The sequence below is a fragment of the Myodes glareolus genome, chromosome 18 (assembly GCF_982192425.1).
Source record: "Myodes glareolus chromosome 18, mMyoGla1.1, whole genome shotgun sequence".
Lineage (NCBI taxonomy): Eukaryota > Metazoa > Chordata > Mammalia > Rodentia > Cricetidae > Myodes > Myodes glareolus.
The window spans coordinates 9,458,304-9,475,357 of NC_142043.1; the positions used below are offsets into that span (position 1 = coordinate 9,458,304).

General features: G+C 50.2%; 2 protein-coding genes across 4 annotated transcripts; both read left to right on the top strand.

Moving 5' to 3' along the window:
* The first annotated feature begins 792 nt into the window (after positions 1 to 792).
* On the top strand, positions 793 to 1,983 carry LOC148119069 (uncharacterized). The gene is made up of 3 exons (XM_087897910.1): positions 793 to 931; positions 1,383 to 1,475; positions 1,813 to 1,983. The coding sequence occupies exons 1-3, from the start codon at positions 893 to 895 to the stop codon at positions 1,981 to 1,983; spliced, it is 303 nt and encodes a 100-aa protein (XP_087754036.1). The 5' UTR covers positions 793 to 892.
* Tspo2 (translocator protein 2) lies at positions 1,540 to 9,174 on the top strand. Of its 3 annotated transcripts, none has more exons than XR_015735424.1 (5): positions 1,540 to 1,987; positions 2,187 to 2,379; positions 2,978 to 3,119; positions 3,332 to 3,558; positions 8,349 to 9,174. XR_015735424.1 is itself a non-coding variant. In XM_087897909.1 (4 exons), the coding sequence occupies exons 2-4, from the start codon at positions 2,207 to 2,209 to the stop codon at positions 3,506 to 3,508; spliced, it is 492 nt and encodes a 163-aa protein (XP_087754035.1). In that variant the 5' UTR covers positions 1,544 to 1,987; positions 2,187 to 2,206; the 3' UTR covers positions 3,509 to 4,122. The 3 variants fall into 3 exon arrangements, 1 of the variants encoding a protein (XP_087754035.1); XR_015735423.1 differs by lacking the exon at positions 8,349 to 9,174 and adding an exon at positions 3,684 to 4,122; XM_087897909.1 differs by lacking the exon at positions 8,349 to 9,174 and having other exon boundaries at positions 1,544 to 1,987; positions 3,332 to 4,122.
* The last annotated feature ends 7,880 nt before the right edge of the window (positions 9,175 to 17,054 follow it).

Genomic DNA, 17,054 nt, shown 5'->3' on the forward strand with positions numbered 1-17,054 from the left:
CAGGGACACTTTCCCCACCCCCCCTACCCCACCCCCGCACCGTCCCTTTTCAGGGTGGCTGGGAGGAAGCACCAGACCACTCCCACCCAGATTCCCCACCTGCCTCCACTGCCTGCTGCTTTCATCTCTGAGACACCCAGTGCTTGGGGTTGGGAAAGATAATGCCAAACCCTAGCCAGGCCAGGCGGAAACAGGCCAGTCATGAGGCTGTAGTCAGGGACTGTGTTCATGGATCATGAACTCATTTCCAAAGCTGGTACTTGCCTCACATGAAGACAATCTGGTTCCAGAGGAGCCCTAGGGACATCTGGGGGCCTCTGTCATCCCCAGGGACACAGAGCCGGGTCACAGGAGCAGAGACTATGGTAGGATTGTCCAGAGACCCGTAGGATTGTGGCTTCAAGCTGGGTTGTTAGAGAAGGTGGAAATTTCAATGTCAAACTCTGAACCAGTCCATCAAGGGGGCCTCCTCCAAACACCCAAGTATCAAGAGGGCACTGAGGGGCCAAAGGAGGGAAGAGGAGCAAATAGGAGTCGCTCAGCACTAGAGGACTTGATGGCAGGCATGAAGCCCTGGGTGCATTTAATCCCGAATCTCTCTCTCTCTCTCTTTCTCTCTCTCTCTCTCTCTCTCTCTCTCTCTCTCTCTCTCACACACACACACACACACACACACACACACACACACACACACACACACCTCACACACCACACACACTCACAGAAGTCCTAACAGACCAGGGTGTGGGTGTGTGGACAGGAGCCCTCATGTAAACAGTCACATAGACTCCCCAACAATGCCACCTCCCTTTTCATCTGCGAAAGGGAGAAGAGCAGGAGCCCAGCTCCACCCTCTCCAGTCCCTCACCCTCGTCTGTGTTGTGCACACCACATGTCATCAGGCATCCGGCCTGGGAGGTGTGTGCCTGAGGTAAGTGAGGAAGTCCTGAGAACCGAAGAGAGGATAGGAACGGTCAATATGAAGAAGCTTCAGCACCAGATGAAAAATTAGGAATAACTGAGACCGGGAGGTGGGAAGTGGACGATGAGAGGCAGAGAGAACCAAATAGAAAAATGCAGACAGGCTTGAAGCTCAGCCCTGCTCCAGAAACTTCCAGAATTTGTCCCTGACCTGTGATAGGAAGGGCGGGTCTGTCGGTCACTCTAGGACAGAAAACAATCAGATTTTTATTTCTGTCAAATTCCGTCGATCTTAAGACAGAAGCTGAAATAGCAAAAGCAAGTAAGAAGGTTGATACTGACCAGGGCTTTGGTTGGAGGAGGGGCCTAAACATTGGCCCACGTGAAAACGGCCTACAGAGAAAGCAACAGCAAATGGGGATGGCATTTTTCAACAAAGACCATGCTGTTGTGTCCTTCAGAGTCAAACCATAAGAATCTGGACACCTGTGCTTGCAGACCAGACATATGGGAATGGGGAGACGCAGACCACGTCCCTGAAGGGTCAGGAGCAGGTGAGAATAGCTGCTTCAGAGAAGGGGATCCACGCCGTCCGTTGGTCGTGCCTGATGCTGGGCAGACCAGCCTGGGTGGGCCTCTTGAGTGTGCCAGTCTGGTCTAATGAGATAAGATTGGGGCACATGAGTGCAGCGACTGGGGGTTATAACTGGTGCAGCAAACCCTGGCTCCCACACTCAGAACGTGGCTGCCATGTGCGTTTTCCTGGAGGGCTGCAGACAGACATCTATTCACCTCAGAAAACGCACTGACAGAAAATCAAAGAAATGGTCCAGTTAAGTCCAGCCTTGTGAACCAACGAACAAGCCTCATAAGCTTCCCCACTCCCTCCAGGATGTCACTGTCAGCCTCGGTAAGGCACAGTCCTTGAGACTCTATAGGCTTGCTATCTGCCTGGCCAGGTGCTGCCTGTGTTGGGAGAGAAAGATCGAACCTGGTCCCGACTCACAGGAGTCAGACGAGAGGAGGAAGCCTTTGCATCTGCTGAACCGTGCTCCCCAGTGACTGCGTGAGTGGATAATGTGGGGGACAGAAGGCACGGATGCCAGAAAATGGCAGGGGAATGGTAGCTGCAGATGGTTCAGGAGTCATGACTACAGCCGGGCTCAAGATGGGGGGACCTCCAATGAGGAACTCTGGCCTCAAATTTGAAGGCCTCGGAGAAGGGCAGAGGAACGCTCATCCCAGCATTCTCTCTGCCTGCCCAGATTTTGCCTCTCTAGGGTGAATGCAGCTTCAAGGGCCTGTCTTTGTGGGTGTGCCCCTCCTGGGACCCATCCTGATTTGCATGTTCACTCCTAATGAGCCGTCCGGTTGGTGTGAGGATGACAGGAAGCTGTCGTGGTGTCCACCCCACAAGGTCATATTACCTGTGTGGGCAACCATCTACTCTGTCATGGGGTGAGTGTGTGACCTTGGTGCCTGCAGGGTTGAAGGTAAACCCCCTGTGTGTGAGCTTGCTCTGTACCTTGGCCTCCAGATGGATGGTACCCCATAGTTTTTCTTTGGGTAGGGGTCCCCACAAACAGAAATGCCCTATATACCCCAGATTCCAGCAAGCCCTCTGCTTCCCCCCTCTCCAACCCTCCCAGCCTTCTTCCCAGGACACCCAACCCCTCCCACCCAATTCCTCCCACCAGCTCCCCCTTGGCTCTCAAGATTTATTTTATTTTACGTGTGTGTGTGTGTGTGTGTGTGTGTGTGTGTGTGTGTGTGTGTATGCTGAGCATGAACACCAGAAGGCATCGGGCTTCCTGGAGCCACAGATACATGAAGTTACGAATCACCTGGCAAGGGAGCTGGGAACCAAATGTGTGTCCTCTGGAAGGGCAGGAAGTGCTCTTAACTGCTGAACCATCTCTCCAGCCCCTCCGTTGGCCCTCAAATGATTCTTGCACCCACCTTTGCACATGCCAGGCCCAGGGTACTTGTACTCCTTGGCAGCCAAGAGGCCTTATGCCAGAGAGCCTGGATCCTAGAGAACACCCTGTCTCTGCAGCTATGCCTCCTACCTGGTGTGGAAGGACCTGGGAGGGGGCTTCCGGTGGCCCCTAGCACTGCCGCTTGGCCTCTACACTTTCCAACTCACCCTCAGCTGGACCTTCTTGATGCTCTTCTTGACAGCCAACAACCCTGGGCTGGTAAGGCACATGATGCTCCATGCTGGGAGAAAGAGAACATGAAACCACAGGACTCCACATCAGATAGTGGGACCAACAAGTGACATGCATGCAATTCCTACCGTGTGCACAGTGCCCCAGGGATGGGATTTCTGGGTCAGAGTACTGTAGAAAGGCAGAGGGTCCTGGTTCCTGACACAGCCTGGCTACACTCTCCCATCATTTCCTCCCAGGCCCTCCTGGACCTGCTGCTGCTCTACGGGCTGGTGGCAAGCATGGTGCTCATCTGGCAGCCGATCAATAAGCTGGCCGCTCTGCTCCTACTGCCCTACCTGGCCTGGCTCACTGTGACTACTGCCATCACCTACCGCCTGTGGAGGGACAGCCTGTGTCCAGCGTACCAGCCTTAGCCATCAAGACGAGCAGCTGAGGCTCCAGGGAACAGGAGAGCGGGGAGGTGGTAAGTGGGAGCAGTAGTTGGAGAGCTAGAGACACTCGATGTGGCCGCTCTCCTTAGACTTTGGAGATACAGAAAACAGGAGGATGCTTTCTGACACGTAATAAAACCCTGTTGTTGACTTTGAGGATGTGACGTCAAGTGGACATGGGTGCACAGCGTCCAGCGTCCGGGGCTGCAGAGTGGGAGCCTCCCCTGTAGGAGTGACGAGCGGATGTAGGAAAACACGCTGGGGAGGGTGACCCCCATCTCTCCTCTCTCATGCCGCCCCAAGCCCAGTCCAGGGATTAGCATTCAACACTTATCTCAGGAACAGAATCTTGGGCCAGCAAGGTAGCTCATCAGGTAAAGCCCTTCCCACCAAGACAGAATGAAACCTGATTTCTATCGCTGAGGACCACATGGTGAACAAGAAAAAATGAATCCCAAAAGTTGTCCTTTGACCTCCACATGAGCACTGTGACATACACACATGTGCACAAATGTGAACACATGCACATGTGTATACATGTGCACACACCCACGACACACCAAATAGATGAACAAATAAATAAAAAGTGGAATCTTGCCTAGAGTATTGGTGCATTTCTGTAACCCCAGCAGAATTCAGGAAATGAATTCAAGTTCATCCTTGGCTATACAGCTTAAGTTTTTTTAAAAAAACATTCTTGAAACAGTACATAAAAAGAAAACTAAGTCAAAAGGACTCCTGAGGAGGAAGCATGCTGGCTCAGCAGGTAGGTGTCTGAGACCACCTGACAGCTGATTTGGATCCCAAGCTGCACATGGTGGAAGGAGAGAATCAAATGCCACAGATTGTCCTCTGACTTCCACACAGGTGACGCTGCAGTGGTATATGTACAGCATAGTATATACACTGTTACAAAATATGTAGATGGATAATGATGGATAACATAGCTCTCCCACCGATTATACATGTCATGCTAAGCCCTGGGAGATGACTCTGGTAAACTAACAGCTGTTTTTTTTTCATGGACTCTTTCATTTACAGTTATTAATGTCTGCTCACTACTATTAGGAGAGATTTGAAAAGGGGTGTGAGCCCCAAGGTGCTGAGAAGTAAAAGGGAGATGAGGGCAGGGTGCCAAGAGCTGAAGGGGAGGTGCTGAGGGGTGAAGGGGAGGGGAGCACAGGTCTGAGAGGTGAAGGGGAGGGGAGCACAGGTCTGAGAGGTGAAGGGGAGGGGAGCACAGGGCTGAGAGGTGAAGGGGAGGGGAGTGCAGGGCTGAGAGGTGAAGGGGAGGGGAGGAGAGCGCAGGGCTGAGAGGTGAAGGGGAGGGGAGGGGAGTGCAGGGCTGAGAGGTGAAGGGGAGGGGAGGGGAATACAGGGCTGAGAGGTGAAGGGGAGGGGAGGGAAATACAGGGCTGAGAGGTGAAGGGGAGGGGAGGGGAGCACAGGGCTGAGAGGTGAAGGGGAGGGGAAGGGAATACAGGGCTGAGAGGTGAAGGGGAGGGGAGGGGAATACAGGGCTGAGAGGTGAAGGGGAGGGGAGGGGAATGCAGGGCTGGGAGGTGAAGGGGAGGGGAGGGGAGCACAGGTCTGAGAGGTGAAGGGGAGGGGAGGGGAGCACAGGTCTGAGAGGTGAAGGGGAGGGGAGCGCAGGGCTGAGAGGTGAAGGGGAGGGAAGGAGAACGCAGGGCTGAGAGGTGAAGGGGAGGGAGGGGAATACAGGGCTGGGAGGTGAAGGGGAGGGGAGGGGAATACAGGGCTGAGAGGTGAAGGGGAGGGGAGGAGAGCACAGGACTGAGAGGTGAAGGGGAGGGGAGGGGGGCACAGGCGGGGCTGAGAGGTGAAGGGGAGGGGAGGAGAGCACAGGACTGAGAGGTGAAGGGGAGGGGAGGGGGGCACAGGCAGGGCTGAGAGGTGTAGGGAGAGGTAAGGCCGCAGGGGCTCCTTGACCAAGCTTCACTCTTCCTTTCTAGACCACCTCAATGACTTTTCCACTTTTTTCTCCTCCCTCTTCTTACTTTTTCTTCAATGCCTGAGATTCTCTCTTTCACTTCTTGTGTTCTCTTGGTGATGCGTGCATCTGTAATTCCTATTCACTTACCCAGATTTTCCATTTCTAGAATTCCCTTGGTTTATGTTTTCTTTGTTGCCTCTGTTTCAATTTTTAAGACTTAAACTGTTTCCATTACCTATTTAATTGCTTTTTCTTGGCTGTGTTGAATTTCTTTAAGTGATTTATTGATTTTTTTCCAATTTTTTATTTGCCTTTTTCTTGATTTCTTTAAAGGAGTTTTTCATTTTCTCCTCAAGGACCTCTATCATCTTCATAAAGTTATTGTAAGGTCATTTTCATTTGCTTCATCTGCATTGGGATATTCCAGTCTTGCTGCTGGAGGACCACTGGGTTCTGGGTGCCATATTGCTCTTTATGTTGTAGCATGTATTCCTACACTGCTGTTTATCCATCTAGGGTTGGGATAGGTATAGGTACAGGTGTTGATTCTTGCGCTATTTTTGTTAGATGGTCTTTTGTTCCTTTATTGTCTGTTTCCTTTATTGTCTTTTGGCCTAAATGGCCAAGGGTTCTGGTGACTGATTGATCCTGCGGTCCAGTAGGGTTGTCTCAGCTGAGGTTTGTGGGGTTTGGATGTCTAGATTCAGCATATCTTCCTGTTCTTCTGGCTTATGTGAGTTTTACTTGTGCCTGTGGAGTCTGTTCTTCCTAGTGGTGTGGCTTGTGGCTGTGCAAATGGAGACTGTTATTCCAACTGGTGTAGGTGGCACTGGTACCTATAGCGGCTCTGTTCTTCCCGCTGGTGTAGGTGGCCCTGGTTCCTATAGGGTCTGCTGTTCTTCCCGCTGGTGTAGGTAGTGTTTGTCTAGGGGCTGCTGCTGATGCAGTGGAGGATTGATCAAGGGGAGGATGATGGGGCTGGTGGGTTTGGGTGGCAGAGTGAGTCCTAGAGGTTACAGAGTCCAGTGGGTGTTGAGGGTATTGCTGCAGCTTTCCTGGAAGTTTCTTGCCTGTTGACCAGCTGCTGAGAACCTTTTTTTCTGCCTCTGTTTCAAAGTCCTCCTGGTAGGAGGCAGTAGCTGGGGCCATATCCTTGACCCCTGTACATGGTAGGCTGGAGGGTCCAGATATCTTGCAACAAGGAGTTTCCACCTGAGGTATGAATGAAAGTATGAGCACCGGGCTACTTTGCAGCTCTCATGAAAAGCATGTTCCTGGGGCCCCAGTTCCAAGCCTGACTTTGTAACTCTGAGGGTGGGCTCCTGGCATCCTCACATTGACCTCTCGTCACCATTTCCACTCACTGAAGATCAAGGGTTCTGGACCTGGCTCACTTCTTCGAGCCTAACTCCTGCAGTCGGGAGTTCTATGAACTCAATGTGCTTCCCACGGTGTGGCCATGGACTCTAGCCCAGCCAGGCCACCATGTAGAGTGAGGGTAGTAGAGCGCAGTGGCTAGCAGTCTGTCCTGGAGGCAGCCTCTCGTGGCTTAGCTGTGAAATGTACCCCTGACTCATAGCAAAGGCACTGATACACAAGTCCGGCCTCGGGCCTGAGGAGCCAGCTCCTTCACTAAACTGCATGCTGTGGAAGCATGAGGACCTGAGCTTGGATCCCAGGCACCCACAGAAAAGCCGAGCATGAAACCTCTGTGTGCATCTCTGTAATCACCGTGCTGGGATGCAGCGGCAGAAGCATGTCGGAGGCTGGCAAGCCAGCCTAGCAGAAGAGTCAGAGAAAGACCCTAGCAAAGAAAAAAGAAAAAGAAAGAACAAAAGAGAGAGAGAAAGAAAAAAAGAAAGAAAGAAGAGACGAGACGAGACGAGACGAGACGAGACGAGACGAGAAGAGAAGAGAAGAGAAGAGAAGAGAAGAGAAGAGAAGAAAAGAAAAAAGCCACAGTAGAAGCTGGGTGGTCGAGCATGCCTGTGGTGCCAGCACTTGGAAGGCAAAAGCAGGTGGATCTCTGTGAGTTAAAGGTTAAAGGTCAACACAGTGAGCACCTTTCTCAAAAAAAATTATTAATTAAAATAATAAAGTTGAACTGGAAAGTTAGCTCAGCAACACTTGCTCTTCTTGCAGAGGACGTGGGTTTGATTTCCAGCGCCCACGTGGCTGCTCACATCTGTAACTACAGTTCCAAAGGATCTGACACCCTCTTCTGACCACCACTGAAACTAGACACAAAAGCATTGCACATACGCACATGGCAGGCAAAAGACTCACACACATAAAACAAAATGCGTAAATCTTTTTTAAAAAAATAAGTAAAGTAGGAGAGTGATTGAGGAAACACAAGCATCACCTTCTGGTCTCCACATACATGTGAGCACACAGTCCCAACACACATGCAAACAAAACCCCCATAGCTCTTAACTCAAAGGGAATAAGAGTTTATCCTGGAATCATATATGAGTGAGCATGACCAGGAACACAGATCCAGGTTCCCCTAATTCCGTGTTCCTACATGGTAACAGTTTCATGAGGTTTTTACAGTAACAGAACAAAGCCATGATCATTTGCAAAGACCCTGGTAAGGCCAGCTGGCGGGTGGTCAGAGCATGGGCATCTCTGCTGTAGGTCTCAGAGGATGTCCCATGACAGTCTCAGCTTCGGGTTTGGGGGAAGCTATTAGCCCTTTAATACATTCCAGAAGGATTTCCCTCTGATCCACAGGATGTGGCCAGATGCAGCCGCCAAGGTGGCTAGCTCAAAATAGCTGGCCTCTGGATCTGCACCATCCCAACCTTCCATAGGCCGAAGTCCTAATCAGTCAATCCTCAACACAGGTGTGGCTTTTTTCCCCAGGGAAGGCAGTTCACACTGTCTTGGTCCTCGATGAGTCAGAAATCAGATGGAGTTCAACCTCACCCATGGATTAATCTGTGGACTACAGGAGTGGGGACAACTAGTCAGAAGGAGTTGGTCACTGCGAGCTCCCGCCCCTCGCTGTCTCCCTCCCCGCCCCTGCACAAGGCAAGCGGCCTTCACCACCACACACTGCTGCCACGATGTTCAGCTTCACCATGGGCCCGTGGTAACGGAGCTGGCCAGCCACACGCCGAAGCCTCCAAAGCAGAGAGCCAAAAGCGGCCTGCTCCCCTTTGAAGTTGACTTCACAGGTGTTTCCTCAGGTGATGGAAGCTAATTAATACTCGGAATCCAGCTCGATCGTTCATTAACTTGGCCAGCATGACTTCGCAGCAGCCGGCCTTCACACTCTCATCTGTAAAACTGGGATCTCGCGGCTTAGAGGAGAAGAGCGAATGGAACGATGGGGGAAAGAGAGTGAGGCGCAGGGAGAGGATTCAATCGATGCCTGTCTCTCTAGCACAGAACTCAGGAAGCACCATTTAATAAGCAGCCAGAGTTTAGCTACTGCGCCAGGCTGCTCAGAGGCCCCCGCTGGACTTCCCAAACCTCCTAACAGCCAGGAGTCAGCTCCTCAAGAGTCACCCCCTTAGACTGGGGAGCCAGTCTGACTGTCAGGACCAAAATGGCTGGCTTTGGATGGTCTACATTTGTGTGGTTTGTCTGTATGCCAGGAGAGCTATTAAAACCAGGACTGGGGCTAGCTCAGTAGTGAGGACCTGCCTAGCATGAGGCCAGGAAAATCCCACCCAAGGCACTGAAAATCAAACAACTTTGTTTTGCTTGTTGCTTTATTATACATGTAACTTATTAAAGAGCTATTGATTTGAATGTACGCATATGTGTGTGTACCTGTGTGAGTTCAAGCACACCACTTGCATGCAGGTGCCCATGGAAGCTCTGGATCTCTGGGAATTGAAATTACAGGTGGTTGGGAGACACCTGCCATGCATGCCAGAAACTGAATTTGGATCCTCCGCAAGAGCGTAAGCACTTTCAGTGGCTTGAGGCATCTGTCCAGTCCCACGTGTAACTTTTCAAACCGGCTTTAAATCAGGCCAGTGTCATGGCTCAGGTAAAGACGATTGCTGCCGAGTTCCGTGACCTGAGTTTGAGTCTCAGGCCCACATGGTAGAAGGAAAGAACTGACTCCCACAGCTTGTCCTCTGACCTCCACATGTACACCGTGACAACATGCCCACACACATACACACATGCGTGTACACACACACACATGTAATTAAAATGGAAAAAAAATAGTTAGTTTTGGTTTTGGTTTTGTTTTCTTTTTATTTATTCTTCTCTCATACAACACAGCCTTCTCTCCCTCCACTCCTCCCAGTCCCTCCCCACCTCTCCTCTCCCCAGATCTACTGCTCCTTGGTTCCCTTCAGAAAAGAGCAGGCTTCCCAATGATAGCAACCAAACATAAAACTTAGCTAGAAACACTGATTGACAGAGAGTAGGCCTGGGAAAAACATTACGTTTTTAATTTTTTAAAAATATTTCATTACACTTCTTTATGTATTTGGGATGCTTGCAGGGGTCAGGGAGTAACTTTGAGAGTTGATCCCCTCCTCCCACAGTGTGGGTTTTGGATATAGAAGTAGGGTCGTCAGATTTGGTGGAAGCAGCTTTACTCACTGAGCCACCTCACCAGACCAAAACAATGGCTCTTATCCCAGCTCCATTCTCACAGAGCGACCCTGGACAAGTGAATAGCTGGGAATGGCTTGCCCTTGTGGTCACCAACATCGTCTCACACAGACATCACAATATTTGCTAGTATAGATATCACGTTGGCCCTCCAAGATGCAGCACACCTATGATCTAACTCAGAACAGGCAGAAGATGTAGTGGCATTTCTTTCGTATTTTAATAAATAAAGCTTGCCTGAAGTTCAGAGAATAAAACAGCCTCACCTGTCAGCCTTACAGACCAGGCAGTGGTGACACACACCTTTAATCCCAGTAGCCACACTAGTTTGCCATAGAAACAGGCAGTAGTGGTGCATGCCTTTAATCCCAGCCCTAGAGAGGAATATAAGACAGGAGCGGACAGCTCACAGACAGTCTCATTCTGAAATTCCTGGAGGCAGCATCGCCATTTCGGACTGAGGTAGAGGTAAGAGCCAGTGGCTGACTGTTTTGCTTTTCTGATCTTCAGGTTGAACCCCAGTTTCTGTCTCTGGGTTTTTATTAATTGTGCTACAGGAAGACACAAATCTGGGGTCTAGATGCTCTGGTTTTGGATACCTAACCTGCTATGGAAGCTCAGTTGGAATTTATCACCTTTTGAGGACTCTGTTGCTAGATTTTGCACCAAAAAAACAAAAAGCAAAACAAAAGAAAACACACAAAAAAATGGTCTGGGTCCTGATGGACATCCTAATCTATAGGAAAACAATATAAAATATACAAAGTGGACTGGGGAGATGGTTCAGCCACTAAGAGCACTTGATGCCCTTGCAGAAAACTGGGGGTAGCTCCCAGCACCCACATATAATGGCTCCCAATCAGCTGTAATGCCAGCTCAGGGTTAACTGATACACTCTTCTGGCTCCCACATGTATGTGATATGAATATTAACAGACAGACAGACACATAGATAAAAATCTTCAGAAATACACAAATGGATAGTGTACAGTTTGGGACATTCCTGATCTGTCTCTGCCGTGTCTGCAGCTGTGTTACAACTGGCCGGAAGTATTTCCAGTTGGTGTTCTCACTGCTATGACCAACAACTGGAAGAGGGAGGTGTGTTTTCACTAACAGCTTCTGGGGGTCCTTGCCATCAGTTCCTGGGCAGAATAGCATGGGTGGGAACATGTGACAGCAGACTTCTTCTCTTCACGATGAACAGGGGCAGAGAGAGAAAGAATCAAGGACCAGGTAGAGCCTTCACAGGCAACCTCCAGTCACCTCTTCCCCCCCCTCAATTAGGCCCTGCTTCCTCAAGTTTCCAGAACCTCCCCAAGCAGCACCACCTGCTGGAGACCAAGAGTTCAACGGGGAGACTACAGGCAACATTCTATATTCAACCCCTAACAGAAAGGTAAGAAAAAGGCCAGTGTGTGTGTGTGTGTGTGTGTCCGTGTGTGTGTCTGTCTTTGTGTCTGTATCTGCCTCTGTCTGTGTGTGTCTGCGTGTTTATGTGTATCTGTGTGTGTCCATGTGTGTGTCTGTGTATGTATATCTATGTGTATGTGTGTGTATCTGCATCTGTCTGTGTGTGTCTATATGTGCATGTGTCTCTGTATGTGTGTGTGTGTGTCTGTGTGTGCATGTGTCTCTGTGTGTGTGTGTCTCTGTATGTGTGTATGTGTGTGTGTGTCTACGTGTTGAGGCAGGAGCTCATGTACTATAGGGTAGCCCTGATCTCTCTATGTAGTCCAGGGTAGAAGGATGACCTTGAACTCCTGACCCTCTTGCCTCCACTTTCCCAGTGCTGGGATTGCAGACTCATGGCCCACCAGGCTTGGATTATGCAGCCATGAGGGTGGAACCCCAGGCTTCATGTATGTTAGGCAAGCACCCTACCAGCTAAGCTGTCTGCAGTCTCTGTCTTCACTATTAAAAAAGAGTGTTTATACAAAAGGAAAGGAAGAACCTGCCTAGCCCTTCCTCTCTCTCTCTCTCTCTCTCTCTCTCTCTCTCTCTCTCTCTTCTGTTACTGGTGCTGGCCAATTCTCACCCTTGATTCACGTGCAGAGCTGAGCATGTGCTAAGGAGATCATGACAATCAAACTCATGTCACCAAGCTTGGTGGCAATTGCCTTTACCCACTGGGCTATCTCGGCAGCCCCAAGGTCTCCCACAGCCTAGACTGCTGCAAATATGCTGTGTGGTCAAGGATGACCTTAAACTGTTGACCCGCCTACTGCCACCTCCAGGGTGCTGGACTAGGAGTGAACCACCTCGTGAGCTTATGTGGTGCAGGGCATGGAGTCCAGGCCTTCCTGTAAGCGAGGTGAGCGCTCGACCAAGTGCTGGGGCTTCAGGTTCTTTAGCAGTGAGGGCAGGCCCTTGAGTGGGAGCCAAGGCGCAAGGGTCTCTTCTCTCACATGTCCTACAGGGATCCCCAATTGAGAAATAAAAAGATAACTTTTTAAAAATTTGGTTTTAAATTACGTATGTGTGTGTAAATGCCAGTTCTCTTGGAGGCCAGAGATCTACATCCCCTGGAACTGGAGTTCCACACCCTGGCGTGGGTGCTGGTGCTGGCAACTGAACTGGGGTCCCCTGCAATAGTATGTGTTCCTAACAGAGCCACTTCTGCAACCCAGGACGACTTTTTTTTCAGAAGCCTAATTTTGAAAACATTCATTATATTCTACATTCAAGTTACCTCTCATAGCACAAAAGCAGAAAGGCTCCACGTTGGCTCTGCTACCTCAGAGGCATCTCCTCGGGGCCCCAATCATTGTTTAGGGTTAGACTGCTGAGTCCTCCACTCCATGTAGGAACCAGTGCGCAGAGGAGCACCAGGAAAGGCCCAAGCCCTTTCTACCTGCATCTATTCTAAAATCTTTCTCCCACTAAAGGCTAAATTCTCTGCCCAAATGTTGGTTGTTAAGCTCCTGGCTTCTTCCAGGTGGTCACTGTTGGCCTTACAAGCACCCTTTGAAGAGGGCACTCTTAGTTGCTCTAATGGACATTTCTTATCAGATCACTTTCCTCAAAGACTCCAGCTGGGCAATGCCAGGCAGCTTGAGTGGTGCCAGGAGTGGCCACCCAAATGGAAGACCATGGTGACCAGGACCAGTCCTCCACTGCCCCTGTTTGCCCAAGACAGTGTTCTCCTCAAGATAAGGCAACTATTGTGTTTTGTGCAGCAGAACACACACCCAGCCTGCACTTGTGATTTTGGTCTCTTCCCCAGGCCCAGCCTCAGACTCTGGGAGACCCTTGGCCTTCCACCCCTGTCCCCAGCTCAAAGCCTTGGAAGCCTCGTGTTTATGTCAACAGAGCGGTTACCAGAGAAGACAGGCTCCTGCCCGCCAGGGGGTGTCTGGTGCCCAGCCCGGCCGGTTGTTTGTGTTTCTTGTCTCAGTAGTGACCAGAGGGGCAACACGCCTGGACCGAGTCTCTGGGCAACACGCTGTTAGGGTCCCAGCTGTCCCCACACATAAAACACACGCTCTGTCAACACACTCCTGCAGTATCTTCTTTCACAGAGTAAGAATTTAAAGTTTCCCCTGATGGGGTTTCTATTTTCCGCCTGCCCCTCTGCTGGCCGCTTCCCTTCCTAGTGACAGCAGCTCTATATGCCTCCAAGACCCAGTGAACAGAGGTCCGTGCCTGGCTCTGGCCACTCCTCAGCCACCAGAAGAACCCTGAGTGTTTTCTGAATGTGAGCCATGGAGGGAAGTCTGCACCTTTTCCTCAGTGTAACCAGCTCTTTCAAGCCATGCCACTAGCAGAAGAGTCCATGGAGACAGGCCAACAGTGTCCCCCTTTTGGTTTCTATCCAAACTGTGGGGTGTCTCCATACCTGTAACCCCAACACACCCTGCTACTCAGTGCCAAATATGTCTCAGAGCATGCTTTCTGAGCAGGAACCCCCTGAACTTTCCAGCTCCCCCGTTTCTCTCCTGCCACCACATTCCTCAGCTGGCCTGAGGGCCTGGCAGCGGGGGGTAACTGACTGAAAAAGGCTAAGAGCATGGCTCTGGAAGCCAAGAGTTCTGCCTTCCCTAGAGGTACCATCTCAACCTCCAGGACTCAGTTTCCTTGTCAGTAAAACAGGCACCCAAAACAAGAGCGCAGGAAATATCCTGGCGAGGAATAAGCTAGTTCATCTGCACATGCTCAGGGAGTGCCAGGCTAGCCGCCAGGGAGTGTGAATGCCATCACTCGGTGTTTACTGAATTCCAGGCATCATGACATAGTGGGAAAAGCCTTGGCTGGCACCAAATCTCAGCGCCCCACTAAACTCCTCGTGTGACCTTGAATCAAATGCCCTGCTGTGCAGAAAGAGGACTGATAGACCTGTCCCTCCACAGGCTTCAGAGAGGACAGGGTGTGCTAGCCCCGAAGAAGAGTATAGGGGTCACTGCATGGAGAGAAGCCAGCTTCCTGGCACCTTCCCCCTCCCCCCAGATTAGCTGATGCACTCTGGGCCTGCCAGAGAAACTGGCCTGATTTGGAAAGGAGAGCCAGGGACCAGGGAGGAATTCAGGTCCCTAGGAGGTGCTATAAATAGCCAGCACTGGCTAGAGGGCCTCTGGGGGTGGAGGCTGGAAAAGAACAGAGGAGAAGCAAACTGCTGTCCTCAGTCTGGGGGAAGCCCCAGGACACTCCCCTGAAGAAGTCCAGAAGTCCAAGGGAAAATTATCTATAGGAACCATAGAAACAAGGGCCAGCCTAGGCCACCTCTTCACTTTTCCCCGGAGTTGGTCAGAGCCACGAGGAGGGTCAGGAAACCATTGCCAGAGCTCATCACCAGCACCCCGAGGGCTTTGCCCACCCACCCTACGCCATCACCTCCATTCCTTAGAGCAACAGCTCAATATCTTAAGAGGGAAACCGAGGCCCAGAGATGTGAAATAGTTGTCTGAGAGCCCACTGTGGCTCAGGCTAAAATGGAACCGTGGATGGGATTCATTCCCTTCCTAGTCCAAGGTTACACGTGAGAACCAAGATGTAAGAACAAGTCCTTCGGGACAAAGTCCTTCCCTGAGGACCAGTGAATGACTAAGAGTGTCCTCCTGGGACAGGGGTTCTTCCTCTTCCACATCGCCTTAGCTGAAAAGAGGGTGAGGGACCCATATTTACAATGCTTTATTTTTCCCCATGTCTTGTGTGTGTTTGTAGTATGTATGTACGTGTTTATGAGGTTTTTTTTTAAATATGTGTGGGTGTGTATACTCATGTGCATGTTGTGGAAGCCAGAGCTGGGATCAGGAGTCAGCCTCCATTGCTCTTCTACACTGAGGCAGGCCTCTCAGGCAAACACAGAACTGAAGATGTGGCTAACCTTGGTATCGTTCTGGGGATCCCATCTCTGCCTTCTGAGGCTGGAACTGCAAGCGAGCCAAGATGCACACCTGGCATTGCTGTGTGTCATGAGGACACAGACTCTGGTCTCAGGCTTGTGGCAATTCCTTTAACCACTGAGCCGTCTTCCCCACTTTAGAGATGTTGAGGGAAGGTGCCCGGACACAGCCCTAGAAATGAGACTGGACCTAATCAGAAGCCCTGAACACAAACCCATGTTGATCTTACACAAATCAATTTCCCTTCCAAGCACTCAGTCCTGTAACTTGCCAAGTGAGCCCAATAACTCGCGTGTGAGACTACCTGGGATGAGGCAAGCTTCAGAGCCTGATTAATGCCCCAGATGTAGACTCAAGCCCTACATATTCATCTCTACATTCTTGATATGCACTATGGCACCTGGCACAGAGAAGCCCTCACTAAATGTTGATTAAATCGAAGAATGGAGCAAATGCTTTGCATCTAAATGCTGTGTGCGCATGTCATAGCAAACGCTCTTGGCTATTTATCAGCTGTTACTGACGCTGTGTTGTGGACTGAGCACTTCCCTCCGCCCTGTTTTTGAGTCTCTTGAGAAATTTTATGTTTTGAACTCTGGGTACAAATACTATCAGTAATCAATTTAATAAGTAAGACAAACATGTAATTTGTCATCTGACTAGAAAACCTCAGATAACATGTGTAGCAAAGAGGCAATAGGACTATCCTGGGTACTATAAATGCTCAGAACCCACACTAATGGCAAGCTATATAGCTCAGAACTCTCTGGAAAAGGGAGTTCCATATCCCACCCATATATCCCACCCATCCTGACTCCTCTTCTCTAGTCTGACCCCAGGCCACTTCCATAGAATGCCTTTTTTTTTAAAAAAGACAATCTCATGTAGGTAAGACTGGCTTTAGTCTCGCTACCTAGCCAAAGATGATCTTGAACTTCCAGTCCTCCAGCCTATACCTCCTCAGCGCTGGATTCATGCCTGGTTTATTTGGTGCTAGGAACGAACCTGGGGCTCTAGTATACTAAGCAAGCACTCTACCAAGTGATGTACCCAGCCTCCCTACTGCCAACCAATATTTTAAGATCCTCATTTCAACCAGCAGGTGGTCTTAGCCACTTTTTCATTTTCTTGAGAATTCTAGAGCATTCTCTACCACCCCAAATATAGAGACTTGGGGGGCCTTCTAAGCACTCAACACATGAGCTATACACTGCCCAGCTGCCCTCCAATGCCAGTCTAGCTCAATTCCTTCTCTGTCTGGTTTGTTTGGCCTTCTAATAGGTCCCTCAGTATAGTATAGTATAGTATAGTATAGTATAGTATAGTATAGTATAGTACAGTATAGTATATATGATATATCATAGCCTGTAGAAGGTCTCTTAAAAGCCCAGCTGGCCTCATACTCAGCACATAGTCAATGTTGACCTTGAACTCTTGGTTTTTCTGCCTCCTTCTCCCGAATGTTGGGATCACAGGTGTGCGCCACTACACTGGCCCTGCAAAAACCCAAGTGGGATATGTGGCTCATCAGCTTAGTGACAACGGCTCCTCCATACCTGCTCCCTCTGGCTTCCCTCCGAAGACTCTCCAACCACTCAAGTGTCCTTGCTATTTCCTCAAACACAGCAAGAAATCTCAGAGACTTT